At 43.5% G+C, this 16,252-nt stretch overlaps 1 protein-coding gene across 1 annotated transcript in view; it reads right to left on the reverse strand.

Annotated features, from left to right (window-relative positions):
- Positions 1-520: 520 nt before the first annotated feature.
- LOC135527381 (multiple epidermal growth factor-like domains protein 6) overlaps positions 521-16,252 on the reverse strand; it is a 123,065-nt gene continuing 107,333 nt past the window's right edge. Inside the window, exons 24-34 of the mRNA XM_064955895.1 lie at positions 11,174-11,302; positions 10,819-10,947; positions 10,297-10,428; positions 9,932-10,060; positions 9,610-9,738; positions 9,322-9,450; positions 8,841-8,969; positions 8,401-8,529; positions 8,115-8,243; positions 7,758-7,886; positions 521-3,358 (exon numbers count right to left, since the gene is read on the reverse strand). Coding sequence (XP_064811967.1) covers positions 3,285-3,358; positions 7,758-7,886; positions 8,115-8,243; positions 8,401-8,529; positions 8,841-8,969; positions 9,322-9,450; positions 9,610-9,738; positions 9,932-10,060; positions 10,297-10,428; positions 10,819-10,947; positions 11,174-11,302 — 1,367 coding nt within the window. The 3' untranslated portion in view covers positions 521-3,284. The remainder of the gene's footprint in view (positions 3,359-7,757; positions 7,887-8,114; positions 8,244-8,400; positions 8,530-8,840; positions 8,970-9,321; positions 9,451-9,609; positions 9,739-9,931; positions 10,061-10,296; positions 10,429-10,818; positions 10,948-11,173; positions 11,303-16,252) is intronic.

Raw genomic sequence — 16,252 nt, forward strand, 5'->3', positions numbered from 1 at the left:
TCAATATTGATTCCTTCATTGATGACTTGATATCTACAGCACCAGTCAAAAGTTTGGACACACCTACGCAATCCAGTTATATTAAACAAATATAAATATATTTTGTCAAGAGTGTGCAAAGCTGTCATCAAGGCAAAGGGTGGGTATTTGAAGAATCTCAAATATATTTTGATTTGTTAAACACTTTTTTTGGTTACTACATGATTCCATATGTGTTATTTCATAGTTTGTCTCACTATTATTCTACAATGTAGAAAATCATAATAATAAAGAAAAAACCCTTGAATGAGTAGAGGTTGGAAAACCTTTGACCAGTAGTCCTCTAACAATGGCTACAACTAACTGCCCTCATATATGAATCTGGGCAGATCACAATATGTAATGTGGAGAGCCACCAACACCAGAAGATGGTGACAGAGGCTTATGCAGGAAAGAATGTAGAATATAATCGACTTCATACATGACTTGATGATGCAGTTTGATCACACAAGCTTGCGATGACCAAGTTAACACTTAAATATTTGCTATATAGATGGTCAATTTAATACCTGTATATGCTTTAGCTAACCACTAAAAAAGACTCTTACACCATACAATCAGAGGAGTTTTCTAATGTACATAAAGATCTGGGATCAGGCTTGGTAAATGTATAGCATCTGTAGGGTTTGACATATGACTGACCCCTTTGCTCTTTGCTAACATTTGCTTGATATGTAGCAAATGCAGTCTAATTACTAAATGGGGTCTAACCTTGTTTTGCAGTACACATATAATCCCCCCAAAATTTTGCAAACTGTGACAGTTTTCCCTCCATTTCTCCGAGAAGCTATCACTTCATATAGTATCTACATACAGTGGGGCAAAAAGGTATTTAGTCAGCCACCAATTGTGCAAGTTCTCCCACTTCAAAAGATGAGAGAGGCCTGTAATTTTCATCATAGGTACACTTCAACTATGACAGGCAAAATGAGAAAAGAAAATCCTGAAAATCACATTGTAGGATTTTTAATTTATTTATTTGCAAATTATGGTGGAAAATAAGTATTTGGTCACCTACAATCAAGCAAGATTTCTGGCTCTCACAGACCTGTAACTTCTACTTTCAGAGGCTCCTCTGTCCTCCATTCGTTACCTGTATTAATGGCACCTGTTTGAACTTGTTATCAGTATAAAAGATACCTGTCCACAACCACAAACAGTCACACTCCAAACTCCACTATGGCCAAGACCAAAGAGCTGTCAAAGGACACCAGAAACAAAATTGTAGACCTGCACCAGGCTGGGAAGACTGAATTTGCAATAGGAACGCAGCTTGGTTTGAAGAAATCAACTGTGGGAGCAATTATTATGAAATGGAAGACATACAAGACCACTGATGATCTCCCTCGATCTGGGGCTCCACGCAAGATCTCACCCCGTGGGGTCAAAATGATCACAAGAACGGTGAGCAAAAATCCCAGAACCACACGGGGGGACCTAGGGAATGACCTGCAGAGAGCTGGGACCAAAGTAACAAAGCCTACCATCAGTAACACACTACGCCGCCAGGGACTCAAATCCTGCAGTGCCAGACATGTCCCCCTGCTTAAGCCAGTACATGTCCAGGCCCGTCTGAAGTTTGCTAGAGAGCATTTGGATGATCCAGAAGAAGATAGGGAAATGGCATATGGTCAGATGAAACCAAAATATAACTTTTTGGTAAAACCTCAACTCGTCATGTTTGGAGGACAAAGAATGCTGAGTTGCATCCAAAGAACACCATACCTACTGTGAAGCATGGGGGTGGAAACATCATGCTTTGGGGCTGTTTTTCTGCAAAGGGACCAGGACGACTGATCCGTGTCAAGGAAAGAATGAATGGGGCCATGTATCGTGAGATTTTGAGTGAAAAGCTCCTTCCATCAGCAAGGGCATTGAAGATGAAACGTGGCTGGGTCTTTCAGCATGACAATGATCCCAAACACACCGCCCGGGCAACGAAGGAGTGGCTTCGTAAGAAGCATTTCAGGGTCCTGGAGTGGCCTAGCCAGTCTCCAGATCTCAACCCCATAGAAATCTTTGGAGGGAATTGAAAGTCCGTGTTGCCCAGCAACAGCCCCAAAACATCACTGCTCTAGAGGAGATCTGCATGGAGGAATGGGCCAAAATACCAGCAACAGTGACCTCTGTCATTGCCAACAAAGGGTATATAACAAAGTATTGAGATAAACATTTGTTATTGACCAAATACTTATTTTCCACCATCATTTGCAAATAAATTAATTAAAAATCCTACAATGTGATTTTCTGGATTTTTTTTCTCATTTTGTCTGTCGTAGTCGAAGTGTACCTATGCTGAAAATGACAGGCCTCATCTTTTTAAGTGGAAAACTTGCACAATTGGTGGCTGACTAAATACTTTTTTGCCCCACTGTACATGTAAAATAAGGTGTATAGACTAAGGCATATTGACCTGTGGGCAAGTCATCATCACCATTCCAGGTTTCCCAAATACTGTAGAGCATTTCATTCAGATGAAAATGATCCTGAATGGTTTCTGATTTATAAATCAACTGTGCCATAAGAGTCTGTATAGTGCATTGGTGGCTGTAAATATACAAATCAAATGGACCATGCGTGTGAGTAGCCTATTGTTTTTGGAGAAGCCAGTAAGGATGACTACAACTACTTTAGAAGATGCTATGAGCGTAAAGCAAATCTCCTCAATGTTGAAAGAAATACTGACTTCAAATGCGGTACGACCATATCGTGAGTATACGTACAACATGATTGAATTGTAGACATGAACACATTTACATACACACAACATACATGCAATGTACACACAAATACACAACTGTTAAGCATGGTACATGATATTCAATAACTGTATTTTACAGTAAATAATTCTGTAAACCTCGCATGACTTTATCCTTTTTGGCATTTGACCCAGAAATGTCCTCTTATCCAGGGCAGGCAAAAAACAATTATCCCAGCCTGTTAAATCTAGAGCACATTTAAGAGTCCACCCTGTAAGATGGAGTATAGGACAGTCATCCCTGTGATGTCAAGGGTAGTGTGTTATCTGAACTCCAAAGTCTGTGATTAGACAACGCTGCAAAATGGCACCTCCAGTTCAGAAGTCCCTTTAGTTCACCAAGGCCCTGCCATAGCACTCCCTTCTCTGTACAAAACAGTCTGTTGTTGTTTTGAGAGTGCTTCAGTTCAGTTTTGAGCTCTGCGATCTCTAGAAGTGACCAGTAGGCCGCAGTTGTATGAGGCTGGGGGTCAGTCAGTAGAGGGTGCTATACTGGGACAGTGTGTGAGTGACTCTTTTCTTGATTTCTGTTGCCCAGCTGTGGAGACATGAGGGACCCTCCTGCAGACGAGAAGACAGAGAGAGAAGAGAGAGCATTCTTAGCTTTAGACTGAATTCCTATAAAACAGCTTTCACTATCTGTTGTGTTTTAGTTATCTATTTAGCCTCTATTACATCTTGCATGTTTTTTTACCTAACATTTTATAGCTTTATTGTAAAGTGTGTTGGAAGTTTGCTTAGATATGATCTTAAATGTCTCTTTACATGTTATTGTGTTTGTATAGCACTTGAACCAGGGGGATATTTCTCCTAGTTCTCCTCCATATTTCTCCATGCTCTATAGCATGATGTACTACTGTACTCATAATGCACTGCTCCGTCCGTCCCAGCCATAGAGATCCTATTAAATTACTAGAGGGGCTATATCATAAACCCTCAAAGTTCCAGAATGGGGTGAAAATGGCAGCACTATTGGTCTGGGAAAAATCCAAACCAGTATAATGGGAATGAATGGCAGTAGAGACATAACTGTGATTTCACTTATGCAGGAAAATACAATTGTGATATAGAATTATTGTCAACCCAAAATATTGTAATATAAATACAGTTTAAACGGGTTTTATACAATTATACTGTATGCAAACAGACCATAAATGTCTCAGTTTTTGTTTTCTTGGAAAGCTGCCAGTGCTATTATATGATGCAATATCAGTACTTGTTGCATTTACAACTTGTCTAAGTCCTATCATTTACATTTTGCATTTGAGTAATTTAGCAGACACTCTTATTCAGAGCAAATTACAATTAGCGGATTCATCTCAAGATACAATATATATAAGTATGTGGACACGCCTTCAAATTAGTGGATTTGGCTATTTCAGCTACATCCGTTGTTGACAGGTATATAAAATCGAGCACACGGCCATGCAATCTCCATGGCCAAGCACTGGCAGTAGATTGGCCTTACTGAAGAGCTCAGTGACTTTCAACGTGGCACTGTCATAGGATGCCACTTTTCCAATAAGTCAGCTCGTAAAATTTCTGCCCTGGTCAACTGTAAGTACTGTTACGTGGAAACAACTAGGCACAACAACGAACCAGCCGTGAAGCGTTTGGCCACACAAGCTCACAGAACGGGACTGCAGAGTGCTGAAGTGTGTAGCATGTTAAAATCATCTGTCCTCGGTTGCAACACTCACTACCTAGTTCCTCTGGAAGCAACGTCAGCACAAGAACTGTTCCTTCGGGAGCTTCATGAAATGGGTTTTCATGGCCGAGCAGCCGCACACAAGCCTAAGATCACCATGAGCAATGCCAAGTGTCCACTGAAGTGCTGTAAAGCTCGCTGCCATTGGACTCTGGAGCAGTGGAAACGCATTCTCTGGAATGATGAATCACGCTACACCATCTGGCAGTCCGATGGACGAATCTGAGTTTGGTGGATGCCAGGAGAACGCTACCTGCCCCAATGCAGTGCAAACTGTAAAGTTTGGTGGAGGAGGAATAGTGGTTTGTGGCTGCTTTCATGGTTTAGGCTCCTTAGTTACAGTGAGGGGAAACCTTAATGCTACAGCATACAATGACATTCTAGATGATTCTGTGCTTCCAACTCTGTGGCAACAGTTTGGGGAAGGCCTTTCCTGTTTCTGCTTGTGCGCAAAGCGAGGTCCATACAGAAATAGTTTGTCGAGACTGGTGTGGAAGAACTTGAATGGCATGCACAGAGCCCTGAACTCAACCCCAGCTTTGGGATGAATTGGAATGACGACTGCGAGCCAGGCCTAATCACCCAACATCAGTGTCCAACCTCACTAATGCTTTTGATGAGGAGAGAGTCCGCTTTGGCACACAGAGAAGAGCCGTCTCAGTTGAGTGACCTGTCTTGAAGCCTGACAGGTTAGGGTCAAGAAGATCAGTCAGAGAGATAATGAGAGAGTTGATCAGTGACACAAGCTCAGTGTCACACTTGTGTCACAAGATCAGTGACAAGTGTTTTGGAAGAAAAGAAAGAAGGGGTACTGGTCTATAGTTTTTGACGTCAGATGAGTCTTGAAGAGGGGAGCGACTCGGGCCATTTTGAAATCAGAGGGGTTGCAGTTAGTGGTCAGGGATGATTTGATGAGGGAAGTGAGGAATGGGAGAAGGTCTCCAGAGATGGACTGGAGAAGGGAGGAGGGGATGGGGTCCCAGTCACACAGACTCATTAGTTGCAGGATTTCATCTGGACAGAGAGGGGAGAAAAAGGCCTAGGGTAGTTCTGTGTCACTGGGACCAGTGGACCCAGTAGGTTGAGTGAATGAGGAGTGGATGTTCTTTTCAAAGTGGTTGACAACGTCGTCCACAGTCAGGGAGGAGGGAGGGGATGGAGGATTAAGGAGGGAGGAGAAGGTGAAAAATAGTTTCCTTAGGTTAGAGGCAGAAGCTTGACATTTTTATTGATAGAAAGTGGCTTTAGCAGCAGATACAGAGGAAGAGAAGGTGGAGAGGAGGTAGTGAAAAGATGATAGGTCTGCTGGAAGTTTTTCTCCAGTTTTGCTTAGCTGCCTGCAGCCTTGTTCTGTAAGTTCACAATGAGTCACTCAGCCCAGAGCACGATGGGAGGGCCTAGCTGTCCGGGAAGAAAAGAAAAGGGACAGTGCGAGTCAGAGGATGCGGAAAGGCGCATGACCATCTGGGTAGGAGCTGAGTGGCTAGGGTTGGAGGAAAGGGAGAGAGAAAAGGAAACAAAGTAGTGATCAGAGACCTTGAGGGGGGTTGCAGTGAGATTATTAGGCAAACTGGCTCTAGTAAAGATGAAGTCAAGCATATTGCCTGCCTTGTGAGTTGGAGGGGACTGGGAAAGGATGAGGTAAAGCATATTGTCTGCCTTGTGAGTTGGAAGTGTTTGGGAAAGGATGAGGTAAAGCATATTGTCTGCCTTGTGAGTTGGAAGGGTTTGGGAAAGGATGAGGTAAAGCATATTGTCTGCCTTGTGAGTTGGAAGGGTTTGGGAAAGGATGAGGTAAAGCATATTGTCTGCCTTGTGAGTTGGAAGGGTTTGGGAAAGGATGAGGTAAAGCATATTGTCTGCCTGGTGAGTTGAAAGGGTTTGGGAAAGGATGAGGTAAAGCATATTGTCTGCCTGGTGAGTTGGAAGGGTTTGGGAAAGGATGAGGTAAAGCATATTGTCTGCCTGGTGAGTTGGAAGGGACTGGGAAAGGATGAGGTAAAGCATATTGTCTGCCTGGTGAGTTGGAAGGGTTTGGGAAAGGATGAGGTAAAGCATATTGTCTGCCTTGTGAGTTGGAAGGGTTTGGGAAAGGATGAGGTAAAGCATATTGTCTGCCTGGTGAGTTGAAAGGGTTTGGGAAAGGATGAGGTAAAGCATATTGTCTGCCTGGTGAGTTGGAAGGGTTTGGGAAAGGATGAGGTAAAGCATATTGTCTGCCTGGTGAGTTGGAAGGGTTTGGGAAAGGATGAGGTAAAGCATATTGTCTGCCTGGTGAGTTGAAAGGGTGGGGTCAAAAGAGACAGGGAGGGTAAAGAGAGTTGGAAAGAAATAAGTCGCCAAGTACGAAGAGCAGTGAGCCATCATCAGGAAATGAGCTTATCAAGGTGTCACGCTCATTGAGGAAATCTGTAAGGGCACGTAGTGGGCGATAGATGAAAACAATGTTACGCTTCAGTTGACTAGTGACAGTGACAGCATGGAATTCAAATGAGGAAATGGACAGGTTAGAGAGGGAGAAAAGAGAATCTCCAGTTAGGAGAAATGAGTTGCCCTGTGCCACGACAATGATGACCAGATGCTCTTGGACTATGACAGAAGATATAGTCAGATGAGGAGAGAGCAGCTGGAGTAGCAGTGCTCTCTGGGGTGATCCATGTCTCCATCAGGACCAAAAGGTCAAGGGACTAAAGAGCAGCATAGGCTGAGATGACCTTTCCGTTCTTGATCGCAGATCAGCCGTTCCAAACGCTGTGTCTAAAGCCCTGCAGGTAGAGGAGTGAACTGGTATAGAAAACACATACCCAGTGGCCAAAGCTACAAAAGAGCAAAAATGTGATCATCATAAAATAACTAGGTAAGGTACTAAAGTGAGAGAGTGGTGTGGAGCCTTGCTCTCTTTCCTGCCTATCAACTGAATTCAGCCAGTGTATGGCTGTTGATTGGCTGCATTGTTTGAATGGAATGTTGGCTTATTGGCAGTTCGTTAGAAACATTTATGGAATCATTCCTCTAAAACTGTCTGTCTAGATAGCTAACATACAGTGCAGATAAATTATTCAAATGCATTATTTTACTCTATCTTATCATAGCACTGTCAAACCATGGTTGACTAACTACATGGCTGACCTTTATCCAAACTGGTCAGCCATTTACCAAAATAAAAAGGTTAATGTTAATGTCCATTCCAGTATTCTAATTCCTCATTCTATGGTCAATGCTCTGTCCCTTCTTCCTTATCAATACACTTACCTTCCTGACAGGTGGGTCCTATCCAGCCATGTAGACAGGTGCAGCGGCCGTTCCGTGGGTCACACCACCCCCCATTCCTGCACTCACAGCTCTCAGAACAGTCCGGGCCGTAGCGGTTCACTGGACAATCTGGACAAAGCCCAGACAGGGAAACAGGAATTGTGAGAACACTTTTAGATTATGGTGCTGTTTAGCTTATAGGGGTGAATCCTTACTTTGATGTTAGTGGGAGACTAAGTGAAAATTGGACTTGCAGTACGTGGAAGTTAGGATTCGCCACATAGTTGTTTGAGGAAACAGATGTTGATGAACCATACTACTTAGATAGTTGTTTGCTTCTTTTTATTGATCCACTACCTGTGTCGCAATGCGTGCCCATCTTCCCTGGGGGGCACAGACAACGGCCGGTCATGGGGTCACATGGGGTGTCCCCTTCGCAGTCACATGACTGGATGCAGCCCACCCCGAAACGACGCTGCTCACACTCTGTGACAGGGAACGAGAGGGAGGGGAGCACATGACACAGGAGACAACATCTTAGCTGTGATTATGACTGGGGCATGTAACAGTCACACTTTATCAGCAGTTACATCCACATTATTAAGCAATTGTATCTATTAAATCTCAACTTAATCCTTCTCACCTTTCTCACAGCGGTATCCATGGTAACCAGGAGGGCAGAGACAGTGCCCTGTGCTGGGGTCACAGGGGGCGTGGCCTCGACACTTACACTGGAACTGACAGCGGTGGCCATGGAAACCAGCAGGGCAGGCTAGACAGAACAGAGCAGGAAGTTAGGATAGTAAAACATTAGAACCTCAGAAAGAGCATTCAAAAAAACGCCTTTAATAGCTTTCTTACATCGTTTCGCACTCTCCTAACCGAACCCTTCAAACCTAAACTCTGATATTAACTGGTTTATCTACGTTCAAATCAAATTGTATTGGTCACATACACATATTTCAGCGGGTGTAGCGAAATACATTGATTCATTGATTTCTTCAAACTGAGTTATTTCACATGATCAATTTGATGATTCATTGATCCACTCAAAGCAGCAGTAACTGAATGGCCCTGACTTACCGTGTTCACACAGGTGACCGTAGTATCCCGGGTCACACCGGCACTCTCCCGTCACTCTATCGCACGTCCCGTTGTTATTACAATCACACTGCAGTTTGCAGTTGGCCCCGTAACTCCCTAAGGGGCACTCTGAATGACAGAGCAACAGAAACACACACCTTATAAAGGGTACGCAATGGAATTGTGTCATGGGCTCATCATGATATCAGGGGCACTTAAATGGAGTCTTCACATCAATTCACAACACAATGAGGGGAATGGGAAATGTGAGCTGTTGACCATGGTTGTCACGACCTGGGTTCAAATAATATTTGAAATCATTTCAAATAATGTGTCTGTGCAACAGACAACCTCAATCAAGCAATCTAACCTATAGAATTGATGCAAAAGTGAAAACCATGCCCACCTGGCACTCCAGGCAGTCTAAAGCAAATGTTCAAAGTAGTTTAAAGATTTAGAATAGTATTTATTGCCAGGTCACCTCTGTCACAGCTGGGTCCGGTCCAGCCTAGTCCGCAGGTGCAGCCTCCAGAGACTGGGTCACACATACCACTGTTACGGCAATTACAGCGCTGGCCACAGTCCACCCCATACCAACCCTGGGCACAACCTGAGAAACACACGCAGTCACAAACACACGCAGGCACCAGCACGCACACAAGTGCACAAACGCCATAGATTGTCAATAAAACATGACTGGATGGATAATTACATATGACACTCATTGTGGAGCAGGAATCAATTGTGTGTGTTACAGTGTGTGTATTACCCTGTCCGCAGTCTTCTCCCCGCTGGCCGACCTTGCACACACACCTGCCCGTCTCCGGGTCACTCCTTGCCCCCTCCCCACACAAAGCCACCTTGGCACAGTCCTGCCCATAACGCCCTGATGGGCAAGCTGGTAGAACCAGAGGAAAAGAGTAGGGAAAGAGAGGAGACCATAGAAAACGTTACTTGGTAGTGCTTGTGTTATAGGATGAAAAATGAATGACAATTACCATTTGACTTTTGAATGTTCCAATAAATACTTGGTAAATAACAAACTGTAGCCTATGGATATGCCCATGCCCCTGGCACACGCTGGCACTCACTGATGTTGCAGTCTGCTCCGATGTAGCCAGACAGGCACTGGCAGGTGCCTGTGGTGGTCTGGCACACACCAGCGTTCCTACATTGGCACAGCCGCTCGCAGTTTGGGCCATACCGTCCTCTGTCACACTCTGTCAAGCCAAACACACACAGGATATAGCTGTGTTTAAACATCAATGTTTTTTCTAATCAGGTGAGGTCATAACTAAAGTCAAGAGTGTTTACTGATCAGGTCACATTGTGGAAAATCTCCTGGGCCTACCTATGACTGACTATAGTAAGTTGAACTTTCAGCAGTGGAATTCCTTTGTGACATTGGTTCAGGAAGTGTGTGTCTGTGCGTTAATGGGTGTGATGGGGTGCTTGCCTTGATTACAGTTGTAACCATGGTAACCGGGGGTGCAGTAGCAGAGGCCGGTGTCAGGGTGGCATAGCTGGTTGGTGCCAGGGCACTGGCACACCTGGTTACAGTTCAGCCCATATGTGCCAGGCTGGCATACTGGCAGAGAAACACATAACGCATGTTGACTCCCATACAATATCCTGATATATGCACTTTTTCAGTAGGCTACACAAAAAGGTGTGCCTATATGTTGGGTAGTAGTAATAAGGAAACTGTACGTAGATTTTCTATTGTTTCATTCAGCAACCCCAATACATATACTGCATATCTACCTCAGGCCCTTTTTTCTAATACTTCAGAAACATATCCTTCCTTCCTTGGGTTTATCACAGATCTGAAATGGTTGGATTGGGGAAAGTATCACAATGATTCTTATAGACCGGTGCTAACCTCAAGGAACCAAGGACGGGAGGAAGCATTCTGTGTTACTCTACTCTCCTATCCCTCGGGCTTCCAGGCTAGACTAGTCTGTTCCAAGTCACTCACTCTGCTCACAGCCGTTGCCAGTGGATCCAGGGGGACAGCCACACTCGCCGGAAACATGGTTGCAGGAAGTGCCGTGGGGACAGTTACAACGTAGCACACAGTCCTTCCCATAGGAGCCAGGTAGACAGGCTGTGGGGAATGTGGAAATCACATACATTCAATTAAGTCAATGCATGCGGTCTGTTGCTTATAATTTACAGTATGTACAGGCCCTTGTCATAAATAGGTTCAATACAGTTATAGTAGTCTCAGAGTGTGAGCGCTGATGTAGGATCAGGTCTCCCCATGTTCATGTAATCTCATTCATTATGATCTAAAAGGCTAATCTGATCCTAGGTCAACAATCTGACCTTACCTCTGTCACATAGAGGTCCCCTCCAGCCAGGAGGACACACACACACTCCGCTGACGTGGTCACACACGGGCCCATGTTTACATCGACACTGCTCCTCACACCCTGGGCCAAACAGGCCAGCCTCACATGCTGTGTAGGGCACAAGCGCACAAAAAACATGAACATTTTTAACTGCTGTCATCAGTGCTTCTTCTCGTCTGCACTGTGGCTTCTCGCATTCAACCGCTTGACAGAGCGTTTCCCCCTTGGATTGGAGCCAATAGCCTTCTGTAGGTTACACCACAAAAACATGATTTATTAATTATGCTGTTATGATTAAGCATACACAAACACATCTACTGTTCTGATTACTGTCTTTTATCGATAAATCAAAATGAGAACAGAAGGCAACATCATAAAGATATTAGAATTGCAAAAACAAAGTGCCTGTCAGCTTTCAAATAGGCAAACACAAATTCAAAATCAACAGAGCAAGAAACGGACAAATATAGCCTTAAACCTTTCAAAGAAATCTATAAACTATGCTATCTCTTCTAATAAACAAATAGTGTGAATAACACAAAAAGTTAGATGTGCTATCTAGCCTATTTAACACTCACAATGTTTAAGCTATAAATTAAGAAATTATATCTCTCATAAACACATTGTAAAAAGCAAAGACATGCTACTGTTCCCCAAATGATGGCCCGCGGGCCGAATTTGGCACACAGGTGATTTTATTTGGACCCCCAAGTTTTCTGAGCAAATAATCATTTTATTGTTTTATTTTTGTTGGACATAAAAGACTATAAAAAACCCAGCAAATCAGATTTTCATTTTGGAAATCTTACATGTACATTTTCTCTTTATTAAAAATGACGCCGACAAAACAAAGAACAAAACCAAACCGTGAAGCTTTGGGCTATGTGCCCTGAACAAAGTCAAAGTTAACTTCCCACAAAACAGGTGTGGGAAAAGGGTACCTGATTATGGTTCTCAATCAGAGACAATGATAGACAGCTGCCTCTGATTGAGAACCACACCCGGCCAAATACATTGAAATAGAAAATCATAGAACATAGACTGCCCACCCAAATCATACCCTGACCAAACCAAAATAGACGCTCTCTACGGTCAGGGAGTGACAGGAATGAACAAAACATACAGTCAATCATACAAAAGAAAAAAGTCTATGTACAGTGAGTGCAAATTAGGTCAAATAAGGGAGTCAAGGCAATAAATAGGCCATGGTGGCGAAGTAATTACAATATGGCAATTAAACACTGGAATGGTAGATGTGCAAAAGATGGATGTGCAAGTAGAGATACTGTGGTGCAAAAGGAGCAAAATAAATACATACAGTATGGGAATGAGGTAGATAGATGGGCGGTATACAGATGGGATATGAACAGGTGCAGTGATCTGTGAGCTGCTCTGACAGCTGGTTCTTAAAGCTAGTGAAGGTGATGGGAATCTCCAGCTTCAGTGATTTTTGCAGTTTGTTCCAGTTAGTGGCAGCAGAGAACTGGAAGGAAAGGCGACCAAAGGAGGAATTGGCTTTGGGGGTGACCAGTGGAGATATACCTGCTGGAGCGCGTGCTACAAGTGGGTGCTGCTATGGTGACCAGCGAGCTAGGTGATAGGGCGGGGCTTTACCTAGCAGAGACTTGTAGATAACCTGTAGCCAGTGGGTTTGGCGACGAGTATGAAGCGAGGGCCAGTCAATGAGTGTATAGGTCGCAGTGGTGAGTAGTGCATGAGGCTTTGGTGGCAAAACGGATGGCACTGTGATAGACTACATCCAGTTTGCTGAGTAGAGTGTTGGAAGCTATTTTATAGATGACATCGCCGAAGTCAAGGATCGGTAGGATGGTCAGTTTTACGAGGGTATGTTTGGCAGCATGAGTGAAGGAAGCTTTGTTGCGAAATAGGAAGCCGATTCTAGATTTAATTTTTGATTGGAGATGCTTAATGTGAGTCTGGAAGGAGAGTTTACAGTCTAGCCAGACACCTAGGTATTCGTAGTTATCCATGTATTCTAAGTCAGAGCCATCTAGAGTAGTGATGCTGGATGGGCGGAGACGGTGCAGGCAATGATCGGTTGAATAGCATGCATTTAGTTTTATTTGCGTTTAAGAGCAGTTGGAGGCCACGGAAGGAGAGTTGTATGGCATTGAAGCTCGTCTGGAGGTTAGTTAACACAGTGTCCAAAGAAGGGCCAGAAGTATACAGAATGGTGTCGTCTGCGTAGAGGTGGATCAGAGAATCACCAGCAGCAAGAGTGACATCATTGATGTATACAGAGAAGAGAGTCGGCCCGAGAATTGAACCCTGTGGCACCCCCATAAAGACTGCCAGAGGTCCGGACAACAGGCCCTCTGATTTGACACACTGAGCTCTATCAGAGAAGTAGTTGGTGAACCAGGCGAGGCAATCGTTTGAGAAACCAAGGCTGTTGAGTCTGTCAATCACCACATTCTTATTGGCAGAGTCAAAAGCCTTGGCCAGGTCGATGAATACAGCTGCACAGTAATGTCGATGGCGGTTATGATATCGTTAAGGACCTTGAGTGTGGCTGAGGTGTACCCATGACCAGCTCAGAAACCAGATTGCATAGCGGATAAGGTACGAGAAGGTACGATGTGATTCAAAATGGTCAGTAATCTGTTTGTTAACTTGGCTTTCGAAGACCTTAGAGATGCAGGGTAGGATAGATTTCGGTCTGTAGCAGTTTGGGTCTAGAGTGTCTCCCCCTTTGAAGAGGGGGATGACCGCGGCAGCTTTCTAATCTTTGGGAATCTCAGACGATACGAAAGAGAGGTTGACCAGTCTAGTAATAGGGGTTGCATCAATAACTTTTGACCATAGTTTTTTTACCACAATGATTCTACAGACATGTTGAGAGACAAGCCTTACTTTTTTGTGCCTCAAGGAAAGATACGTTAACCATGTCAACTTACTGGAGTAAAAAGAGGAGAATCGTGAAGGGAGCTGAGAGGGATAAGCAAGGAAATTGCAGCTGCAATATCTGATGCTATTTCAAGTAATCATGGCATGGATACAACAGGCAACTGGGAAACTGCAACTCCTGTGCCACTGGAAAGAACCAACTCCTTTTTAGTAGAGGCTGACTATGAGCCCTGTTATGACTTACCCTAAAGAAGAGAGTGAAGAGGAGATCAAATCGACATGGTGGGTTATTGACAACATCATTTCCTACAATGCACTCTCAAAGCTATTGAAATTTCTCTCAAAGGATCATCCAAACCTGTCTAAAGACCTAAGAACCCTTCTGGAGACAGATTCAATTTAAACATCTTCTTTGATGTATTATGTTGGAATATGACTATATCTACATTGAAAGGAGAAACATGCCCATTTATTCATGTAATCTGATTTGTTTTTCATTTAGTGCCATGGCAAAACCCAGCTGCACTGTACACACATAATTGTATTAGTCCCAGTGTAATGTAGTAAAACCTGTTTTTTTTTTTAGTCAGGGTAGAAATGCAAAGTATCTGTCTGGAAATGAGAAGTCTGACTGAGGAAAACCTCAAGCTAAGGACTCAGCTTGCTAGCAGACAAGCAGCTAAGAACGTAACATCTAACATCTATTTACTGTAGCCTTAAACATCATGGTCTGCAATTATTTTCAGGAGTGTGACAATGATTAACTCTTCTCCAGGCCAATGGGTCGGTTGGAGATTTGTCCTTGCCTGAGGTCATCCATTTACTGCTGAAGGACCGGCAAGACCTGGAGCTGCTAGAGAACATGCTGATGTCCAGAAGCAACTTGTAAGCACACACAGAACTTTAACACATAACGCATTTACATGAAATATCTGACATTGTCAAAGACCCCAGCCACGCCAGTCATAGACTGTTCTCTCTACTACCGCATGGCAAGCGGTACCGGAGTGCCAAGTCTAGTACAAAAAGGCTTCTTGACAGTTTTTACCCCCAAGCAATAAGACTCCTGAACAGGTAATCAAATGGCTAACAGGACTATTTGCATTGTGCCCCCAACCACTCTTTTTATGCTGCTGCTACTCTGTGTTTATCATATATGCATAGTCACGTTAACTATACATTCATGTACATACTACCTCAATTGGGCCGACCAACCAGTGCTCCCGCACATTGGCTCACCGGGCTATCTGCATTGTGTCCCGCCCACCACCCGCCAACCCCTCTTTTACGCTACTGCTACTCTCTGTTCATCATATATGCATAGTCACTTTAACCATATCTGCATGTACATACTACCTCAATCAGCCTGACTAACCGGTGTCTGTATGTAGCCTCACTACTTTAATAGCCTCGCTACTTTTATAGCCTTGCTGCTGTATATATCCTGTATTTTTAATGTTGTTTTTATTTTTGTACCTACCTATTGTTCACCTAATACCTTTTTGCACTATTGGTTAGAGCCTGTAAGTAAGCATTTCACTGTAAGGTCTACCTACGCCTGTTGTATTCGGCGCAGTGATTTGATCTGTCTCACAGTTTCTTTACCAACTGTCAAAATAAATGAATATAAATATAGGGGGTGGGAGAGGGAAATATGTTAACAGAGTGTCATTTATAATACTTATCTCACTTTGTAGGTTAGGTTTCTGTCTGTAAAGGGGGCCAAGAAGAAGGTGTGCAGGGGAGAACTGTACCAGAGCATCAAGTCTCTGACCATCAGGCTCAAAGCCAGCTTCTTCTCCCAAGCCAAAAGACTGTTCAACAGCTGAACCCTGGGCTGACTACTACACGTTACCACACACTTAGCATTAATCATATTCTGTACACACTGGAATTACTATAGTGTACCAGACAACTGCAATAGTCATGTTATCTTAACTCCTGTACATTTTATAATTTTACCCCACTCACTATGCGCATGAATAAACATGGTCTTTTTTGATCTTATTCTATTTTATTGGCATGTTTCTTTAGTGTTTAAAAAAACATATTTGTAGTATTACTATATTTTATATTTACTGTCACTGATTTGATTGTTCACTTGTGTCACTATTGCATTGTATGAGAAGCCTGCCAGTTCTATATGACCAATACAAATTGATTTCATTTATTTGTTGTCGCCTGTGGACC

This window comes from Oncorhynchus masou, chromosome 33, assembly GCF_036934945.1.
Source record: "Oncorhynchus masou masou isolate Uvic2021 chromosome 33, UVic_Omas_1.1, whole genome shotgun sequence".
In the NCBI taxonomy this organism is placed as follows: domain Eukaryota; kingdom Metazoa; phylum Chordata; class Actinopteri; order Salmoniformes; family Salmonidae; genus Oncorhynchus; species Oncorhynchus masou.